This window comes from Hyla sarda, chromosome 1 (assembly GCF_029499605.1).
Source record: "Hyla sarda isolate aHylSar1 chromosome 1, aHylSar1.hap1, whole genome shotgun sequence".
NCBI classification, from domain to species: domain Eukaryota; kingdom Metazoa; phylum Chordata; class Amphibia; order Anura; family Hylidae; genus Hyla; species Hyla sarda.
This window is the reverse complement of record NC_079189.1, coordinates 303,174,241-303,195,786: the sequence shown is the minus strand read 5'-3', so window position 1 is coordinate 303,195,786 and position 21,546 is coordinate 303,174,241. Positions and strand designations below refer to the sequence as shown.

General features: G+C 44.7%; 1 protein-coding gene across 3 annotated transcripts in view; it reads left to right on the top strand.

Moving 5' to 3' along the window:
* Nucleotides 1-21,546, top strand: part of SIN3B (SIN3 transcription regulator family member B) — a 77,767-nt gene that overhangs the window by 38,125 nt on the left and 18,096 nt on the right. For all 3 annotated transcript variants that reach the window (XM_056518153.1, XM_056518150.1, XM_056518152.1), the window contains exons 10-16: nt 1,538-1,748; nt 4,313-4,429; nt 8,584-8,822; nt 9,842-10,025; nt 16,910-17,507; nt 20,644-20,813; nt 20,942-21,115. In XM_056518153.1, coding sequence (XP_056374128.1) covers nt 1,538-1,748; nt 4,313-4,429; nt 8,584-8,822; nt 9,842-10,025; nt 16,910-17,507; nt 20,644-20,813; nt 20,942-21,115 — 1,693 coding nt within the window. The remainder of the gene's footprint in view (nt 1-1,537; nt 1,749-4,312; nt 4,430-8,583; nt 8,823-9,841; nt 10,026-16,909; nt 17,508-20,643; nt 20,814-20,941; nt 21,116-21,546) is intronic.

Genomic DNA, 21,546 nt, shown 5'->3' with positions numbered 1-21,546 from the left:
GTGACAAAATACCTCCTGCTGCGTCCTAGCTGAGCAGCCAGGATGCTTTTGCTTTCAGTTTTAGACGCCGCGTCTAAAGCGTTAATGCCGTAAATCAGCCCGATCGATGATCTCCGGCATTAGCGTGGTCACGGTTGCTTATAGCAACCGGGACCCACTGGGTATGATGCCTTGTGAGCGTGCATTATATATGGGAATGCGCATATGGACGCATAAACGTCCATATGCGCTAAGGGGTTAACCCCTTAAGGACAATGGACATCCTGATGTGTTGGTACTTCGCTCATCAGGACGTACATTTACTACCTGTACATGACCCCGAGCACCGGAGCGGTGCTCCCGTCATGCATGGCAGGTCCCAGCTGCTATCAGCAGCCGGGGATCCGTCAGTAATGGCAGACATCAGCATTCACGTTGATGTCCGCCATTAACCTCTCAGATGCTGTGATAAATACAGATCACGGTATCTGCGGTAGTGCAGCTATTGTAATATCTGATCAGCCAAGATGGCGGCTGGAGGTCACCTTACCTGCTTTTGCCATTCTCCCGGGGTTCTCTGCTCTGATCTGACTTCCAGCAGACCAGAGCAGAAGATCGCTGATAATACTGAATAGTGCTATGCCTATGCAATGATTGCTATAGATAGTCCCCTATGGGGACATAATGAATTAAAAATAAAAGTTAAAAAAAGTGAAAAATCCCCTCCCCCAATAATCACCTCTTTTCCCCATTTTCCCCAAAAATAAAAAACATATGTGGTATTGCCGCGTGCGTAAATGTCCTATCACACAAATAATTTTGGGGGTTTGCGATCCATTTTATGGTAAAATGAGTGTCATTATAAAGTACAAGTTGTTGCGCAAAAAAAAGCAAGCCCTCATATGGGTCTGTGGATGGAAATATTAAAGAGTTATGGATTTTAGGGAGGCAAGTAGGTAAAAAACGAAAACTCAAAATAAAATTTGCCTGGTCTTTTAAAGGGTTATTCCAGTGAAAAACTATTTTTTTCATATCAGCTGGCTCCCTAAAGTTAAGCAGATTTGTAAGTTACATCTATAAAAAAAAAAAAAATCTTAATCCTTCCAATACTGATCAGCTGCTGAAGTTGAGTTGTTATTTTCTGTCTGACAACAGAAGGAACTGAGGAACTGTCCAGAGTAGTAAACCTTATAGTAAACCTCTCATGCTCTGGACAGTTCCTGAGACAGACAGGTGTCATCAGAGAGCGCTGTTGTCAGACCGAAAAGAACAACTCAACTTCAGCAGCTGATAAGTACTGGAAGGATTAAGATTATTTTTTTATAGAAGTAATTTGCAAATCTGGTTAACTTTCTGGAGCCAGTTGATAGGAAGAAAAAATGTTTTTTTTACTTTAATAGCCCTCTAAGGCTAAAGTGGGCTCTGCCCTTAAGGGGTTAAAATCTGGATTTTCTGCAGAAATAGTGCCAATGACGAACATGAGGATAAAATCTGTATTGAAAGCTATAAGTTCTATTCTTACTGCTCATAAAATTGTTTCTTGTATTTCTTCCCACAGAAAATTCCCGGAGCTCTTTGCTCAGTTTAAGTCTTTCTTGGGTGTCAAGGAACTCTCCTTTGCTTCTCCAGTAACCAATGATCGTTCTAATGAAGGGATAGGACGTGAAATAGACTATGCCTCCTGTAAACGAATTGGTTCCAGTTACCGAGCACTTCCAAAGACCTATCAGCAGCCAAAATGCAGTGGTAGGACTGCTGTCTGCAAAGAGGTGTGCACAGTATATGTGTTTGCGGAAGCTTTGATATGCAAACAGTTATTAAATATTTCTTTAAAAGGGTTGTCCAGAATAGTAAACCAAAGTTAAATTCTTTAATTAAAAAAAAAACAATGCCACCCCTGTCCTCAGGTTGTGTATGGTATTACATCTTGTCTTCTTTCACTTCAATGGATATAAGCTGAAATATCACACAGGGGTGATGCTGTATATGGAGAAAATTAGCTCTGCTTTTCTATTCCTTGACATCCCCTTTAACCTCTTGGGGACTCGGGGCGTACCTGTACGTTCTGGTCCCACTCCCGTGACCTAACGCGGAATCACACAGTGACCCCGCATCATATCGGGTTGGTCTCAACGTCTACCGGTCGCCGGGGCTAATAGGGCACGGCACCGATCGCGATTACGAGCGCTATTAACCCTTTAGACTCGGCGTTCAAAGTTGATCGCCGCGTCTAAAATGTAAAAAAAAAAAACATTCCCGGCAGCTCAGTTGGGCTGATCACTAGGACGTGAGCGGAGGGTTCGTAACCTGCCTCCGAGGCGTCCGATCGGCGATTGATTGCTCCAAGCCTGAGATCCAGGCTTGAGAAATCGACTGCCGATAACACTGATCAATGCAATACTATGGCTTTGCATTGAACAGTGCTGGCAATCAATGTACTGCATGTTATAGCCCCCTATGGGGGCTTCAACATTGCAAAAAAAAAAGTGTAAATTTTTTTTTTATAAATTTGATTTAACCCCTTCCCTAATAAAAGTTCAAATCACCCCCCTTTTCCCATAAAAAAAAAGTAAATAAAAATATGTGGTATCGCGGCATGCCTAAATGTCTGAACTATAAAAATATATCGTAAATTAAACTGCACGGTCAATGGCGTAAGTGCAAAAAAATTCCAAAGTCCAAAATAGCGTATTTTTGGTCACTTTTTATACCATAAAAAAATGAAGAATAAAAAGCTATCAAAAAGTCTGATCAAAGCAAACAAAATGGTACTGCCCCGTACGCAGAAAAATAAAAAAGTTATAGGGGTTAAAAGATGACCATTTTAAACGTATACATTTTCCTGCATGTAGTTATGATTTTCAGAAGCAAGACAAAATCAAACCTATATAAGTAGGGTATCATTTTAACCGTATGGGCCTACAGAATAAAGATAAGGTGTCATTTTTACCGAAAAATTTACTGCGTAGAAAGGGAAGCCCCCAACATTTACAAAATGGCATTTTTTCTTCTATTTCGTCGCACAATTATTTTTTTCTTTTTCGGTTTCGCTGTAGATTTTTGGGTAAAATGACTGATGTCATTACAAAGTAGAATTGGTGGCACAAAAAATAAGCCATCATTTGGGTAGGTGCAAAATTGAAAGGGTTATGATTTTTAAAAGGTTAGGAGGAAAGAAGGTGCAAAAACGGTGAAAAACCTGAGTCCCCAAGGGGTCAACCTCTTGGGAACGCAGGGCATATGCATACGCCCTGCATCCCCGATCCTTAAGGGCTCAGGGCGTACCTGTATGCCCTGGTCCCGTTTACCGGGTTTAAACCGTTCTCATCAGCAGAGAATGGGTTAAACCCGGTGGGTCCCTGTTGCTATGGGCAGCCAGGACCCACAGCAAATGCCGGGCATGGCCGATCGGGCCGATAACCGGCATTAACCATTTAGACGCCGCAATCAAGGTTGATCGCGACGTCTAAGACGAAAGTAAAAATCCCGGCAGCTCAGTGGAGCTGATCGGGACTATCGCGACAAAATCACCCCCCTTTTTCCATTTTTTAAATAGAATAATTAATAAAGAATAAAAATAATCATATGTGGTACCGCCGCATGCGTAAATGTCCAAACTATTAAAATATAAGGTTAGCTAAACCACACGGCCGATGGCGTACACGTAAAAAAAAAAAAAACAAAGTCCCAAATTATGCATTTTTGGTCACTTCATATACCATAAAAATATTAATAAAAAGCGATCAAAAAGTCCCATCAAAACAAAAATGGTACCTATAAAAAGTACAGATGACGGCGCAAAAAAAATGTTAGTGCATGTAGTTATAATTTTTTTAAGTATTTAAAATAAAATAAAACCTACATAAATTGGGAATCCTTGTAACTGTATGGACCTACAGAATAAAGATAAGGTGTCATTTTTACCAAATATTGCACTGCACAGAACGGGAGCCCCCAAATTTACAAAATGGCTTTTTTTTTTTCACCCCACAAATAATTTTTTTTTTTTGTTTCGCGCAGGTTATATTCTAAAATAAGTGATGTCATTGCAAAGTACAATTGGTGACGCAAAAAACAAGCCCTTATATGGGTCTGTAGGTGATTTTTAGAAAGGAAGGAGGAAAAAGCAAATATGTAAAAACAAAATTGGCTAAGTCCCTAAGGGGTTAAACCTAATGCCATTGACCTAAAAAAATGCATATTTTATTAGTAATTTATGGCTTGGAGCAGCCTGTTCTCATTTACCAATCCTGCCTTTGAGACTTTACCATACCAATCTGCCTTCTAACCATTATTAATACCAAGGGTTTTTCTCTACCTCCATTACCTGCAGGTGTTAAACGACACATGGGTGTCTTTTCCAGCCTGGTCTGAGGATTCTACTTTTGTGAGTTCTAAGAAAACCCCATATGAAGAGCAGCTCCACCGTTGTGAGGATGAAAGGTTTGAAGTGAGTTACATATTTTTTTTGTGAGACTTCAATTATCTGATTTGGAAAACTGTTCTGCTCAGCAGTTTGGGTAGGACTTGTACACATGAAATGTATGTTTGTCCCACTGCTCTAGTATTGAATATGGAGAAAGGACTTCCAAAGGGATGAATGGTTTTGAACGGCACTGACCAGGAGCAGAAACATGAAGTAAAACAGCAGATTAATTTGGATTTCCCACAATGCATTGTGGGAAATCCAAATAAACCTGCTGTTTTTACTTCATGCTTCTGCTCCTGGTCAGCGCCGTTCAAAGCCATTCATCCCTTTGGAAGTCCTTTCTCCATTTTAGCTCTGTGATTGGGAAGGCTGCAGACCGGACATCATTACCCCTCCACGCTTACCATTGTTGTGTGTGGGGTCACGCAACCACCGATGGTAAGAGTTCCTAGTTATTATACTAGATTACCTGAAGGCGGTTTCACGCTATGGAGCGCTCTTCTTTTCTCCTTCCAGTATTGAATATAGCATAGTTAAAGGGGTTATCCAAGAAAATAAATGTATCCCCTATCCACAGTACCAGCAATCGGACCTCCTGCCATACGACAATTAACCCTTATCCGGTGTATGCTGCTGTCTCTAGGAGGTGTGACACTATGGTAATAAAAAAAAGTCGGCTCCTCCCAGCAGGATATACCCGCCTTCAGGCTCTGAGCTAATCAGTTTAAGCTTAGCGTCTGAATGAGGTGGACATGGTATGGAATTCTCCAGACCAGGTCTTCTGATTTTTTGTTTTCCTGGTATAGGGACATGGGGACTCAGGGACTCCGGTTCTCAGTCTCTGCTCTGGTGGCTCCGCTCCCCCCTTCTTCTCCAAGGGCGGTCGTTTCTTCCCCTTCACTGGCAGGTTGTTACAACGGATGCCAGCCTGTCGGGCTGGGGCGGCGTGTTCAGGGATTGGACGGTTCAGGGACTCTGGTCTCCCCAGGAGACCCTTCTTCCGATAAACATATTGGAATTACGGGCAATTCTTTTGTCTTCTTCATTGGGAGTCCCATCTTCAGTCCCGTCCTGTCCGCGTTCAGTCGGACAACGCCACTGCCGTGGCGTACATAAATCAACAGGGCGGCACTCGCAGCTCGGCAGCCATGGCCGAGGTGACCAAGATTCTCACCTGGGCGGAGAGCAAGGTTCCGTCCATTTCGGCGATTCACATTCTGGGAGTGCTCAACTGGGAAGCGGACTTCCTAGTCGGTCCTCACCTGACCCCGGCGAGTGGTCTCTACATCCAGAGGTCTTCGCGCAGCTCTGCGACCTCTGGGAAATTCCGGACGTGGACCTCTTGGCGTCCCGACACAATCGGAAGATCCTTCCTTTTGTGTCCAAGTCCCGGGACCCTCAGGCTCTGGCCCTGGACACCCTAGTGATTCCTTGGGTGGGGTTTTCCCTACCCTATCTGTTTCCTCCCCTTCCACTCCTTCCCAGGGTGCTGAGGAAGCTCAAAGCAGAGGACATCCCCGCCATTCTGGTAGCTCCAGATTGGCCCCGAAGGTCGTGGTACACCGACGTAGTCAGGCTCCTGGACGATGCTCCACTGGGCCTTCCGCTCCGTCCGGACCTGCTCTCTCAGGGTCCTCTTTGCCACCCCAATTTACAGTTGCTGCATTTGACGGCGTGGCGGTTGAGACCGCGGTTTTGAGGGCCCGCGGGTTCTCTTCCCAAGTCATTCAAACCATGCTCAGGGCTCGTAAGCCCTCCTCCGCAAGAATTTACCACCGTACTTGGCGGTCTTATTTTCGTTGGTGTGAAGCTCAGGACTTCTCCCCGGTAACCTTCTCAGTTCCCCGTCTTCTCTCCTTTTTACAATCGGGGTTGGAACTGGGGTTGTCTCTCAGTTCACTTAAAGGTCAGGTTTCGGCCCTTGCTGTTCTTTTCCAGTGGCCCCTGGCTTCTCATTCTCATGTCCAGACCTTCCTGCAAGGAGTGGCGCACGCTGTTCCTCCTTATGGGTCACCCTCTCCCCCTTGGCACTTGAATTTGGTTCTGAGTGCCCTCCAGGGTGCACCCTTTGATCCCCTTAGAGAGGTGTCTCTCCGCCTCCTTTCTTGGAAAGTGGCATTTCTTGTTGCTATCACCTCCATGCGGAGGGTGTCTGAATTGGCAGCTCTTTCCTGCCGTTCTCAGTTTCTGGTGATCCACCAGGACAAGGTTGTTTTCCGGCCAGATCCTTCCTTTTTGCCTAAGGTGGTCTTGGCCTTTCATCTCAATGAGGACATTGTCCTCCCGTCCTTTTTGTCCTGCTCCTTCTCATCCTAAGGAGCGCTTACTACACAAGCTGGATGTAGTTCGGGCTGTTCGGTGTGATCTCTCCATCACTTCTTCATTTCGTCAGTGTGATTCCTTTTTCGTTCTTACGGAAGGTCGTCGCAAGGGACAACCTGCTTCCAAGGCCACCATTTCTCGGTGGATTCGGTCCGTTATTTCGGGAGCCTATCGCTGTAAGGGGAAGATCCCTCCTTTCAGGGTTGTGGCTCATTCTACCCGTTCTGTTGGGGCATCCTGGGCTCTCCAGAATAGAGCCTCGGCCTCGCAGATTTGCAAGGCGGCTACCTGGTCATCTTTGCACACTTTCTCGAGGTTTTGCCGAGTTCATACTTTCGCATCGGCTGATGCTAGTTTGGGTCGTAAAGTGTTGCAGGCTGCAGTGGATCGGCCGTCTGCCTGACTGCTTATCTGCCCATCCAAGGGACGGCTTTGGTATGTCCCACGGTCTGTGTCACCCAATGGAGCCAATAGAGAAAAGGAGATTTTTGTTTACTTACCGTAAAATCTCTTTATCGGAGGATCCATTGGGGTGGGGGGGGAGGACAGCTCCCGCCCTTTTTGGGATTTTCCTTTGGTTCTCTGTCTGAGGGTGTGTTCAGTTATGTTTTTTTTTTCTTCTGGTTCTGGGACAGTTTTGGGTTTTTCTTTGACCTATTGAAGGCGGGTATATCCTGCTGGGAGGAGCCGACTTTTTTTATTACCATAGTGTCACACCTCCTAGAGACAGCAGCATACACCCACGGTCTGTGTCCCCCAATGGATCCTCCGAGAAAGACATTTTACGGTAAGTAAACAAAAATCTCCTTTTTGTTCCCTGGCGTACCCCTTTAATTTTGTCACCCAGGAGTCAAACATTAGTTGTGGTTGGTATGATCTTACATGGAAGCAGCAGAGCAGAGAGGCTCCTAAAGCTTAAAAGGCAAGCAGCAAGATGAGCCACCCTGTAGGTCCATTGTAGAACTACATGATCCTTCAAGTATTGAAGGATTGTGTGAAATCAGAATGTGAAGAAACTGTAATTTCTAGTGCTGCACGACTACCTCTTGCTTTACATAAGGCATAATGTTGTGTGTGAGGTTTTATTTTTCCTTCACAGGAGCAAAAACATATATATTGAAGGGTCTTCGGAGCTGAATGAGAGTATGGCCTTTCATTCAGAGTAAGGGCTTCCAGAGGTCCAGCCCTTTCTGATCAGAAAGTGTATATACTAGCAGTATACTATCACTTTATGAAAAGGGAATACCTCTTTAAACATTTAGGGTTGGGTCACTCATGCCATGTTCTGCTGCATATTTTCTACAACTGGTTTTGCTACCCATTGACTTCAATGGGTAGCAAAGCCCAGATAATGTGTAGGTCTTCGTTTTGACAGATTTGACACATTTAAAATGTTCTTGATCTTAAGCAACACACTACAAACACTGTTGGGATGTACCCAAAGAATTGCAGTTAGTAGCTATGGAGTGGATGTCTGCTCTATGTAGACTAGAGGTCCACAACCTTCTATACCCTGTGAGCCACAAAAAAAATTGAAGTAAAAAATTAAAGGTAGAAAAACAAGAAATTAGCAAATACTTTCTGGTTAGTATTTTGGTATAAAAAGGTGACGCAAGTAGTTAATTTGTCTGCTATAATTTCAGTTGCTAGCTTATATTGTCAAAACTCTAGGACTCCCATGGTGAGCCACACAACAAAAGGTTGTAACTTAAATTGGCCACTGGTCTAGACTGGAGTTTAACATAACTGTTTATCCCTCCAGAAAATATTAAAAATCACCCATTGCTTAAAATTTTTTAGTTTTTTAGGTTGTTTCTTGCATAGTATATTATGTAATTTATGTTCTTCCACAGCTGGATGTTGTCCTGGAGACCAATTTGGCCACAATCCGTGTACTGGAGAGTGTCCAGAAGAAACTCTCTCGCATGTCTGCTGAAGATCAGGAAAAATTTCGACTCGATGATTGTTTGGGAGGAACATCAGAGGTTATCCAGCGACGGGCTATCTACCGTATTTATGGGGACAAGGCTCCAGACATAATAGAAAGTCTCAAGAAAAATCCAGTCACTGCCGTACCTGTTGTACTGAAACGGTTAGTGATGAATCAAAGCCTAATACTTAGTTGTAGTTTTACAGTCTCTGTGGATTGAGTCCATGCAGCCGCAGATGTTTTATTTACAATCAGAAGCCACGCGAGAAGCGAGGACGAATGCAGTGTTGCAGCGCAGATCGGTAATGAGATTTTTTACTATGTGGACTCCCCATGTTCTTCCATACCGATTGGCTAATACATATCACAATGTGTTTGATTGTATAATATATTTATTGTATATGTTTACAAAGTTTGAGACATGTATAACACATGACCAGTGCCTTCAGCCTGTCATGGCTGAGGGGTTGGTCTCTATACTAATGAATGATGTATATCACCTGTTTGTGCACCAATCATGTGCAGTCTCTGTGTATATGTTTTGATATGTGGATTTTTTTGTCATGCTTGAAAAAGGCTTCCTAGCCGAAACGTTGCACGTGTGTTCCTGGACACAATAAAGACCAAAGCCTGCATTATACCGGACCTTGTCACTGGTGCTGTATCTTTCTGTGGAAATTATTTGGAGTGTAGCTGTGGCTGTGTACTGTCCAATCCTCTTCCACTGCTGTCCCAACAGTGCCTGGTCTAGACTGATTAGTGCCTGCTTGTCCATGTTCTGGCCAGTGATTGACTAAGTAGTCACTCATTGTGTGTTATTTTTTTTTTTTTTTTTTTTTTACTGATTTTCTTTATACTGTATAGCTACAGGTTCAAATATTAACTGATACTTGTTTGCCCTTTCACACAAGAAAGAGACAAGGAAAGCTAAACACAGTTATTCTTTTTGGAAACTAATACATAAACATATAATGCAATGTGGGTGTCCTGTTATTCTTGGTGTATATATAACCTTTTTATATAAATATTAGGGACTGGACGACTTGGAACTGGTTCCTACTTGCCTGACATCCCAAAATTGGCATTTTCCCACATGTATTCCTAACAGGTCTTGTATTAATGTGTTGTTGCTTATGTTTGTCCTTGGAAAAACTAAATGTTAAACACATTCTGTTCTGCAGATTGAAAGCAAAAGAAGAAGAATGGAGGGAGGCTCAGCAAGGATTTAATAAGACATGGCGGGAACAATATGAGAGGGCATATCTAAAGTCTCTGGATCATCAGGCTGTTAACTTCAAGCAGAATGACACCAAAGCTCTGCGTTCAAAGAGCCTACTCAATGAAATTGAGAGTGTCTATGATGAGGTGAGAGGTTTTAAAGTTGCCTTATATAGTTTATGAATGTATTTCACAAATGGCATAATCAGGGTTAAAGGGGTATCACCATCTACAGGATATGTCATCTGTCTCGAAATCAAGCCTGCCTATTGCTGCCGAAGGTGGTCAGGAAAACAACTGCCACCAAGCTGGCCGTTTTAACAGTTAGCATAACTTCCATTGATGTTAATAAGAGTTAGGTAAACAGCATAGCACTGCATTGTAAACATTCTGTAAGTCCTTCCTGCTCCTAGTTGTAACCCCAACCTTCTGATTGACAAGAGATTTTACAACAGAAGCCTGTGGATATCCCAGGCTTATCTTCTTCCTTTTAAAACACTCAGTAGACACACATGGGGTCATCAACACATGTTGCAGGACAACTGTATGTTGACTGTGAATTTTATGTAATTATGGACTGACTTTTTCAGCATATACTTGAAAGTGTGAGTTGTTTATGTGACAGAAAGGTTTTCTCTAAGAAGCAACTGTTTTTAGGGTAAAAACTATTTTTGTTGCACTATAATACAATGGTATATGCTCTTGGCACTAGGAGGTGCTGACACTAGGAAAAGTCGTCTGCTCCTCCCTGGCAGGATATACCTGCCCACTGGAAGTGAGGTAATCAGTTTTGTCACAAAGTAGGAGAAGCCAACAAAGAAATATCTCCGAAGGACCCTAGAAAAGAATCCTGGATAAAAAAATAAAAAAAAAATAACCGGAAAAGAATATCTGGACAAAAAAATGAAGAAATGGGTGGGTGTGGTGTCCCCCAATGAAAGAGATTTTACGGGGAGTACAAAAAAAATCTCCTTTTCTCGCTCTTCATTAAGGGACACCTATACTAATGGGACATACCAAAGCAGTCCCCTAGTGTGGGAAGAACCACCACTAGCGAAAGGGTATCAGTCCCGAGACCGAACCCACTTGCCAAAGGAAGGGGCCGTCCTTCACAGGGACTCTAAACCTACGGTCCTCATAGAGAGACCAGAAAAAGTCGACTAGGAAGCCAGAGGGGCCGGGACCATCCCGAAAGGAGGTAGGAAATAAACTCTTAAGGAACACAGAACCAGACAGAGGGCTAGCCCAGCTGGGAAACAAAAATGGAAAACGGCAAAAGAAAAAGACGGAAAACGGCTGTAGAGAGGCCTGGTGCAGAAGATCGAAGATTTGAACATCTGCAGACCCAAAACCCCTTTTCAAGAGCCTGCCCCAAGCACCTTGGAGGTGACATAGCTTAACTGGTGTAATCCGGAACGCCCTCCATTTCGAGAGAACATGGACCCCGAAGGAGAAGATGGAAGGGAATAATGGCCAAGAAGAAGTGGAATGTCCAGAAAAGGGGCATCCCGGAACACCAGAGCGACAAATATGGGAAATGGAGGTTCCTGAGTGACCTGAAAGATGGATACGGAAGAATAAACGGCCAAGAAAGGGACGGAAGACCCTGAAAAGGAGTATCCATAGCTGCCGACATGGGAATTGGAGGTTCCCGAGTCTCCCGGAAGACTTACACCCAAAGGGTAAGGTAACCCAACATCCACGAAACGCTCCAGGTGACAAAGATCCATGCCGAGACAGAAAGACCGCCCCTATAAATGAGATCGCAGAGAAATCTGGGCAGGACCGCTACCTATGCTCAAGACCTCAACCATCACTAAGACCCAAAGAACCAGGAGGGCCGACCTAGAGAAGAAGGCACGCCACAGCGTCCCGGGATAGTGGCCAAGACAAGGAGACCAACCGGTCCTGGGCCCCAGCGGTCCGAGCCGACCAGAGCACTCCGAAGCAACAACCCGTCAGGGTGGGAACGGAGGGGGAACAAAAGGGAACCCGGCTGGGACTCCCAAGCCCTGGGCACAGAAAGATAACACTAGAAAACTGTGGAGTCAGTTTAGCGCTACTGACAGTCAAGGGAAGGAGGAACACACCCTACCAGGAAGATTGTGCCGAGGGGGAAGGAAAGCAATGGCAGGACCCAAACGACAGACCGGAGGCTGAGCCACACATGATAGCAGAAACTACTCCGACAGAGGAGAGTTCCAAGGCTGCCTGAGCAGCAGTAGATAACCAAGAAACAGGAAGAGAGCCAGGCTGAAATAGTGGGCAGTAAGCACACAGGCAGAGACTGAGAAAAACAAGGGCCCAGCCAGATATCCTACCTATAAAGTGGGAAGAGAGGGATGACTCCATCTCGGTAATAGAAAGCGACCAGCAAAATATTCCCCCTAGTGGAGGGGAAAACAAGGGGTGGTGGAGATGAAACTCAGGCACAGACCATGCCAAGCCCCCTTATCCCCGTAACCCCCCGTGGAAGAAGGATTGTCAAAGTGCACCAGGCACTGTAGGAGCTGGGACAAGCTGTCCTGCAGCAATAGATAAAGTACTGGATGGACAAAGCCCCCAGGAATTCTGCTAGAAAATATCGAGGTGCCAATTTGTGTCCCCAGAGGGATTGGAATTCTGGACACTGGAGCTGGACAAAGATGCAAAGACGTGACTACAAATGCAAGGAAGAAGCACACACACACACCGCAACCAACAGTGTTGAGAGGCATTCCAGTATGCGGTGCATTGTATAGGGCACATGAAGCAACATGGGTTGACTCACTCAGAAATACACCTCGGCAGTGGGATACCTGGACTTCCGTCCACGGAGTGGGTAGTGTATGGTAGTTGACCCGACGTAGCAGTAAATCATGGCTGACAGGATTCCTGAACGCACAGGATCACTCCTTCAAACCCTCAAAACAGAAAGTGTGGTACTGGAGTGCAGCCGATCCGATGGGCGACCGGTGGTTCCGGAGACCATACAGATGAAGTCTGGCTGACTGGCATCATCCCTGTGCACTTGCAGTAACCCTCGTCCAGAGTCCTCCCACACAGAAAGGTACGGGAAAACACCGCCAAGCACTTGGCAGCCCAGTGGATAGAATCCCCATTACCCGAGAAGACACACAGGGTAACTTTATTCGGTCACCGCGCCATAGCGTAACACTTGAAGGGTGACCTAGAGGTGTAGAAGACCATGAACACCACTGTCTGGCTTACTGGCACAGGGACCCCTTGTACCTATAATGACACCCTTTTGGACTCCTCACATTAGAAGAGGAGTACAGGAACTCCAGCCAAGCACACGGCAGCCCCATGATGGGAGACCGGTGGCGGCAGAAACAGAGCAGACAACAGTCTGGCTTATCAATAGAGAACACCCCGAGGCGCTGGTGCCCTATTGTCGTATATGGAGGGGCGGGGAGCCCTGGATAGTATCCTTGCCATCCTGGGAGATCAGGGGAGGCTAAGGAGCCGTGGATTGTATCCCTGTCACCCTGCACAAAATCCATTGTACACACCGGGTCACTCCTTCAGACACCTCTTATTAGCAGTGGGGAGCCGTAATTCCAGCCATGGATGTGGCAGCCATGTGATGAGTGACTGGCTGCAGAGGAAACCACGCAGACCACTGTCTGTGGTATTGGGTCCAGTCCATGTCCACGTAAGAACATGTGCTTGAAAACCTCGCACTAGAAGTGGGGGGGTCCAGCACACTAGCCACAGATTCCGAAGACCTATAAGGACCTGTGGGAGAAAATTGATACCACTGCGGTTTCCCAGCACCCTCCCAGGAATAAAGACCACAAAGTGGACACTGGATGTCTAAAGACACAAGAGAACGAAACACCTGGGAAAGGCCCTCAGCGAAGGTCAAGGATGCGTATGCATCTGCAGAGGCTGTGGGCGGGGCAGACATGTCAAGGCAGAAATGCCACGCACAATGCCCCTGAGCTGGCGAAGAGACCTTTGCCTCTTCAGGTGATAAATCAGGGTGGCGGAAGTAAATATTAAAGCGGCCCCCAAAAATAACATTTAATAGATGGTCCCCAGACCGGAAACCCAGCAAGATTAAACCGGTAAAAAGCAGACCTCAAAATACTGCAATAGCTGTCTGCCGCCACAAGGGGAAGCCAAATGGACCAGAAAGCAGGGGCTGCAATCTACTGAATGGCCACAAGAGGGGGGTAAGAACATGGACTAAGAAACAAAAGATTTATTTATTTTTGTAAATAAAAAAGTGCATGAAGAGCGATTCCCGAGGCAAGAACCCACCAGACCACCAGGGGAGAGAGGCGGAGAACTGCTGACGGAGCACCCCCGACCCCTGTAGCGTGTCCAGTCACTGCCGATCAGCGGATATCACGCGCTGCGGGGAGATGCCGGATGTGAATGGCGGGCCCGTCGTCCAAGCATTCGGCCTTTCATCGCCCCAGAAACAAGGTGAGGGAGAGGGGCAGAGCATGAGGCACATAATGGCGCTAAGGAAAGTGAAAGTGCGGGCAGCGAAAAAAGCGGCCAACAGTAGCAGAGCAGGCCGTGCGACTGAGCCGCCGCACAGCCCACCGAGCCCCCAAACTCGAGAGCCCCAATAAAAAATATCAGGGATACCCCCGTACCACCACCTCTCCCCCCCCCCCCCCCTCCCCAGGACAACCCCCAATAATCCTTAGGATTAACCCCTGTCACTGTAAAAGCGGGGGGTGGGCGTGGGTTGAGTATTGCTGCTGGTAGTGTGACCAGGAGGCCACAAGGTTAGCCCAGCACAGCCACGTGTAATGGCGGCTGAGGAGCCGGTGCTCAGGAAAAGGGACTCGGGTTGGAGAAACCGAAGGGGGGGGATGTTAGACATACTCGCCAACAGACTCCATCTTCTCATATTCACCCAGGTGTCTTCAAACATCTTATGGCCACGCTACATCATACTAGGCTAAGATAGCGAGGCGAACAGGGGCAATGGGGGACCTGGACCCAGGGCACAACCTCCAGGTGCTGGCTGTTGTCGACAAGGGGTTGACAGTGCATACTGTATGTGCCCCTTTGTTGCATATGGGGGAACAGGTAGCGCCATGCTCCTGAACCCCCACCTGAAAAAGGGAAACAAAAGGGAGAAAATAACCTAACTAAACAGCCCTTACTAGAAAATAATAAAAAGGGACCAGGTCTGGGGAGCTCCCAGACCTGTGTCTTGCCTCCTACTGACACTAGCTAAAAGTGATTACCTCACTTCCAGTGGGCAGGTATATCCTGCCAGGGAGGAGCCGGCTTCTTTTCCTGGTGTCAGCGCCTCCTAGTGGCAAGAGCATATACCCATCAGTATAGGTGTCTGTCCCCCAATGAAGAGTGACAGAGAAAAGTGAACCCAGAATAAGGAACAGTAAAGCAGTTTGGAAAGCTAAGATAATTCCCAGGCAAACCAGATTGTAAAGGCAGAAGGGCACAACTGTGGCCAAGGAGTTGTCTTGTTGAGAGGGAACTATAGAAAAACATTTTGGCAGTGTTCAAAGTTCCAGTTAACAATTACTGGTTGTAGCATTTTTGCCTCCGTCTAAGACACTAATGCGGGTGGAATATCTCTGTTCCGAAGTTCAATGGTCTCTGCTGTGTGTGTTGCTGCTGACAAGTGGCAGTGTGTGTGGCTAGTGCTGAAGAGAAGGCAGCTTTGGAGGGAGCTCATAATATGCTCCTGTGAGCCTGGTAGCACTGAGCACATATGCTGTGTTCACATATCTCATCAATATGGTGGAGTCCACGCCAGCAGTTCCAGGAGATCAGCAGGCTGAGTGTGGTAAGACCCAGCACAGATAACTTCAGGTCTGCCACACTGCCACTTGTCAGCATTGTAGGCTCCTCAAAATGTTTGATAAAATGCAAGGGGGCTGTTAAGCGGTTTAAGGGTGGATTTGGAATATGGCTCTATGGGCATTAGAATTGATTATCCAAGAAGGCAGAGAACTGGAGTTGTGTGTCCTACTAGCTTACAGGCAAGCCTTTGTGGTGTCTGGGGTGTTGCAATGATATTACAGGGTCTGGTGGTATTAACCCTTAATTTTCGGGACGCCAGGGTGCGGTTTGCTTAGTATTGGAGATCCTGCCGCCAACCGGCCCACAAACTGCAGGATAATAAACGGAATGTCCACAGCAGAATTTGAGATAACTGGAAACTTTTACTTGAAGTCTTATGCGACAGTCTTTACAATGCAACTGTTTCTCCTGAGGTAACCGGGATGCAGGTTCCTCACAGGCTTTGCTGGGACTGATAGTAATGAGCTTTAAGCAGGCCACTGTGCGATTTGAGTAGAATAGTAGTCACACAGGATTTGTAGGATTGAGCTTTATGACTCACGGTTTTAGTGGCTGCTGGTTCTTTTAGGCTTTGGCCTAGTTGAGATGAGATTGAAGATATGCTGATTTGCGGATTGTGCTTGCTTGATAGTCCGTCAGGAAGAGAGTGCAGGAACAAGAGAGTGAATTTACAGAATACAGCCCTTTATATATTAAGGGGCTGGACTAAGCTCATTGGCCAACCAACTTGTAAGTCCTGAACCCAGTGAACTCTGGGTACATCACATGACCCAGGAAGGTCCTTAATCATATGTACATTCACAACTGTAGATCACATGACCTGGGAAGGTCCTATACATCCAATATACCTATACATTAAATAATATACATGTAAATACAATTATATGAGGCGACCAAGGGGCAAGCCCTGCAGGAGAGCCCTGTGGAGATTGAGGAGCTCTAGCTGAGGGGACTTAATACAAGGGACAGGACAAGGTCCTGTACCGGGACACCACACCTTTCTCCTAGCAACTATGTCTTAAGTCACTGATATAATAATATAACTGTTTCTGGTTTAGTGTTTTTCTTCACTTTGAATGTTGGTGTTTTTACTTTCACACAGTTTATTGGAACTTTGTAGAGTATAGTTTGTTCCTTTTTTTTTATTTCAGAGCATCTATCCCTGTCTCAATATAATTTTAAAAATGTGGACCATCCATCCATCCAGCTAATCCATGTCTTCTTAATTCTTACAGCACCAGGAACAACAACCAGATGGCAGGACGGCTGCATCTAATGGACCACATCTTATTTATACGTATGAGGACTGGCAAATATTAGAGGATGCGGCATCGTTGATTAGCTACTATGTAAAAAGACAGCCAGCCATCCAGAAGGAGGACAAGGACACTATACGCCAAGTTCTGCATCAATTCATTCCTGAACTTTTTTTCTCTTCCACCTCTTCCTCTTGTCAGTCCCTTTTCAGTTCTACCACTGAAGAAACTCCAGCAGAAACAACCACAGAACCTTCTGTAACTGAACTTCCTGAACGTCGGAGGAAGGCAGCAAACCCTGAAGTAACCCCAGAACCCACTACCCCTACACAGTCTCCACCAGAGCCACCACCGAAGATGACAGAAGAAATGTACAGCTTGCTTTTTGCTAATAACAACTGGTATTTCTTCTTTCGGTTGCACCACACGCTTTGCTCTCGACTTTTGAGGATTTATCGCCAGGCACAGATTCAGCTGCTGGAATATCGGACTGAAAAGGAGCGAGAAAAACTGCTGTGTGAAGGCAGGAAAGAGAAGTCAAATGGGCCTGCCATGGAACTGAGACTAAAGCAGCCCAGTGAGCATCTTGTTCAGTTTGTAAAATCTGATATTGTTAGCATTTTATTAGGAGTGGATGAATAGTCAGATGAATAATACGCGTCTCTGGTTTTAAAACATAATAGCCAATTGTCTCAGTACTACTGTTAGTCCTTTTAGGAGTTGTACACTTGGCTAGGTCCAGCATCATCATTCTCAGAGGGCTGTGATAAGCTGTTCTCGTCTTGGGGACCCGTGAACTATCAGCAGCCAGAACCCGTGGCTAATGCAGGACATCGATCAGGCCGATGTCCGGTATTAACCCTTTAGACACTGCAATCAAAGTTGATCACGGCATCAAAAAGTGCCAAAATCTGTTGCCGGTAGCTCAGCAGAGCTGATCGAGACCATTGCAGGGAAACCTTGATGTCCTGATCAGCAGTAAGGACAGGGGAAAGTCTCTTGCCTGCTCCACTGCCGTCCGATCGGCGCTCCTATGCTGCAGCCAGCCATTACAGGCTGTAGTAATCAAGCACCGATAACACTGATCAATGCTCTCCTATGTAGCAGCATTTCCCCAAGTCTGCTATGGGGACTAAAAATGGTGAAAAAAGTGTAAAAATAAATATGAATTAACCACTTCTCTAATAAAAGTTTGAATCGCATGCATTTAAAAAAATTACATAAACAAAAAAATAAATATAAACATATGTTGTATCGCCGTGTGTGTAAGTGTCCGAACTATTAAACTATAATGTTAATTACACCGCACGGTTAATGGCGTAAAGGTAAAAGACTAAAGACCATGGCGCAAAAAAATTAGCTCTCCTACATCCCCATATGTGCAAAAATAAAAAAAAATTACAGGGGTCAGAAGATGACAATTTTAAACATACCAATTTTCATACAAAAAGTTAAAAAAAAAATTTTAAGTAGTAAAATAAAACAAACCTATATAAGTTGGGTTTCATTCTAATCTTATGGACCTACAGAACAAATGTAACATATCATTTGTACCGAAAAGTGCTCTGCGTAGAAGCGTAGAAAAGTTTGCTAAATTGCTTTCATTTTTTATTTTTCTTCCAATATCTTACCACCAATATTTTTTTTGTTTTTTTTTCATTTCGCTGTAGACTTGGTGGAAAAATTTGTGATGTCATTACAAATTACAGTTGGTGGCGCAAAATAAAGCCCTTATATGGGTCTTTAACCCCTTAAGGACCGGGGGTTTTTCTGTTTTTGCATTTTCGTTTTTTGCTCCTTGCCTTTAAAAAATCATAACTCTTTCAATTTTGCACCTAAAAATCCATATGATGGCTTATTTTTTGCGCCACCAATTCTACTTTGTAATGACGTCAGTCATTTTGCCCAAAAATCTACGGTGAAACGGGAAAAAAAATCATTGTGCGACAAAATTGAAAAAAAAAAAACGCTGTTTTGTAACTTTTGGGGGCTTCCGTTTCTACGTAGTACATTTTTCTGTAAAAATTACACCTGATTTTTATTCTGTAGGTCCATACGATTAAAATGATACCCTACTTATATAGGTTTGATTTTGTCGGACTTCTGGAAAAAATCAAAACTACATGCAGGAAAATTAATACGTTTAAAATTGTCATCTTCTGACCCCTATAACTTTTTTATTTTTCCGTGTATGGGGCGGTATGAGGGCTCATTTCTTGCGCCGTGATCTGAAGTTTTTAACTGTACCATTTTTGCATTGATAGGACTTATTGATCGCTTTTTATTCATTTTTAAATGATATAAAAAGTGACCAAAAAATGCACTATATTGGACTTTGGAATTTTTTTGCGCGCACGCCATTGACCGAGCGGTTTAATTAATGATATATTTTTATAATTCGGACATTTCCGCAAGCGGTGATACCATATATGTTTATTTTTATTTACACTGTGTTTTTTTTTTTTTATTGGAAAAGGGGGGTGATTCAAACTTTTAATAGGGGAGGAGTTAAATGATCTTTTTTTTTTACCTTTTTTTTTTCCTTTTTTTTTGCAGTGTTATAGGTCCCATAGGGACCTATAACACTGCACACACTGATCTTCGTCATTGATCACTGGTTTCTCATAGGAAACCAGTGATCAACGATTCTGCCGCATGACTGCTCATGCCTGGATCTCAGGCACTGAGCAGTCATTCGGCGATCGGACAGCGAGGAGGCAGGTAGGGCCCTCCGGAGGAGCGAGGAGGCAGGGAGGGCCCTCCCGCTGTCCTGTCAGCTGTTCGGGATGCCGCGATTAGCCGCGGCTATCCCGAACAGCCCGACTGAGCTAGCCGGCCACTTTCACTTTTAGCCGCGCGGCTCAGCTCTGAGCGCGCGGCTAAAGGGTTAATAGCGTGCGGCGCCGCGATCGGCGCTGCACGCTATTAGAGGCGGGTCCCGGCTTCACTATGACGCTGGGCCCGCCGTGATATGACGCGGGGTTACTGTGTAACCCCGCATTATATCAGAAGAGCAGGACCAAGGACGTACCGGTACGTCCTTGGCCCTTAAGGGGTTAAGTGGAAAATTGAAAGCGTTATGATTTTCAGAATACGAAGAGCAATAAAAATAAATTAACCCCATGTCTTTAAGGGGTTATCTCAAGATTAAAAGTTATCTTCTATCCATTGCTCTGCTACCTTCAAACCTCCTATAATAAGTGAACAGAGTACAGCACTCTGCTCCATAGAGACCTGACGGTAACCCGACAACCCCCATTCAGAAGTTAACGGGACCTGTTGCTGGCCGTTATGCAACTGACGGTTCAGGTCTGTTTGTGTCTGGAAAGGAGTCTTTCACAGAGCACCGACGCAGATGTGAACTTAGCCTAAGCGGGTGGGGCATGATACAGTAAATGTGGTTTACTAGCAATGGACTAAAAGTCTGCTTCTACATGTGGATCTTAGGGATTCATATATGAAAATTTTATTTTCTTCACTGATGGGTGATAAGGAAGGGATAAATAAATATTTGTACTTGGTAAACTGCTAAAGTGTTGCATTTATAGCTAGGGAGTGGAGGAGCCAGACTTATTCAAGAGAAATATTATTCCTTCAGCGTGCAGCTTTGTCCTCTTCTCTATTACAGAACCATTTATTTATATTGATTTTTAACTTGTGTTTTTATTTGAAATGGTAACAGAAACAGTTTTATTTTCCCTTTTTCATTTTAGGTGAGGTGGAATTAGAAGAATATTATCCTGCATTCTTGGATATGGTGAGGAACCTTCTAGTTGGAAACCTAGACCCCACGCATTATGAGGACACATTGCGAGAGATGTTCACTATACATGCTTACATTGGCTTTACCATGGACAAACTTATTCAGAACATAACACGACAGGTAAATCCAGTGTTTTGTTCACGTAATGGGTTACCAGTGCTGATATGCCTTCACAGATTGACTTTCATATGGTAATTTCGCAAGTTTAATTGTAGTTCAGTAGTGTAACCACCAGTTTTCTCTCTTAGCTCCATCATCTGGTGAGTGATGAGATCTGCTTAAAAGTGGTGGAGCTTTACCTGAGTGAGAAAAAGAGGGGAGCAGCTGGAGGCAGTCTGGTCACACAATGTGTTAGAGCATCCAAGGAGACCAGTTACCAGTGGAAAGCAGAGCACTGCATGGCAGATGAGAATTGCTTCAAGGTAATTTTTATTGTCGTTTTGCAGAAAACTTAATAAAGTATTACCAAAATATTTAAGTAGCATGCATTCTGGTTTCTGCGATTTCAAGATGAATTAGATCTCCTACAGCAGTAGAAAAATCACTTTATATTGGGGTTGTACAACATGCAGCATATGATACTGATCTGTGCACGCCATCTAGGCTTGTCTGTATACCTATATTTCAGAAAGAAGCAGTAGTCCTAAGATTGCTGCATACTTTTAATGCTGAGAATTGTCCTGTCATTAGGCATTTCCACCCTCTCTTGTTTGCACTCATTGTAGATATCCGTGCATACGTTAAATATATAGAGCAGTAATTGGGGTTTGCACTTCTTGGACTCTACTATCAGACACCTACAGTCATGGCCATAAATGTTGTCACCCCTGAAATTTTTCAAGAAAAATAAGTA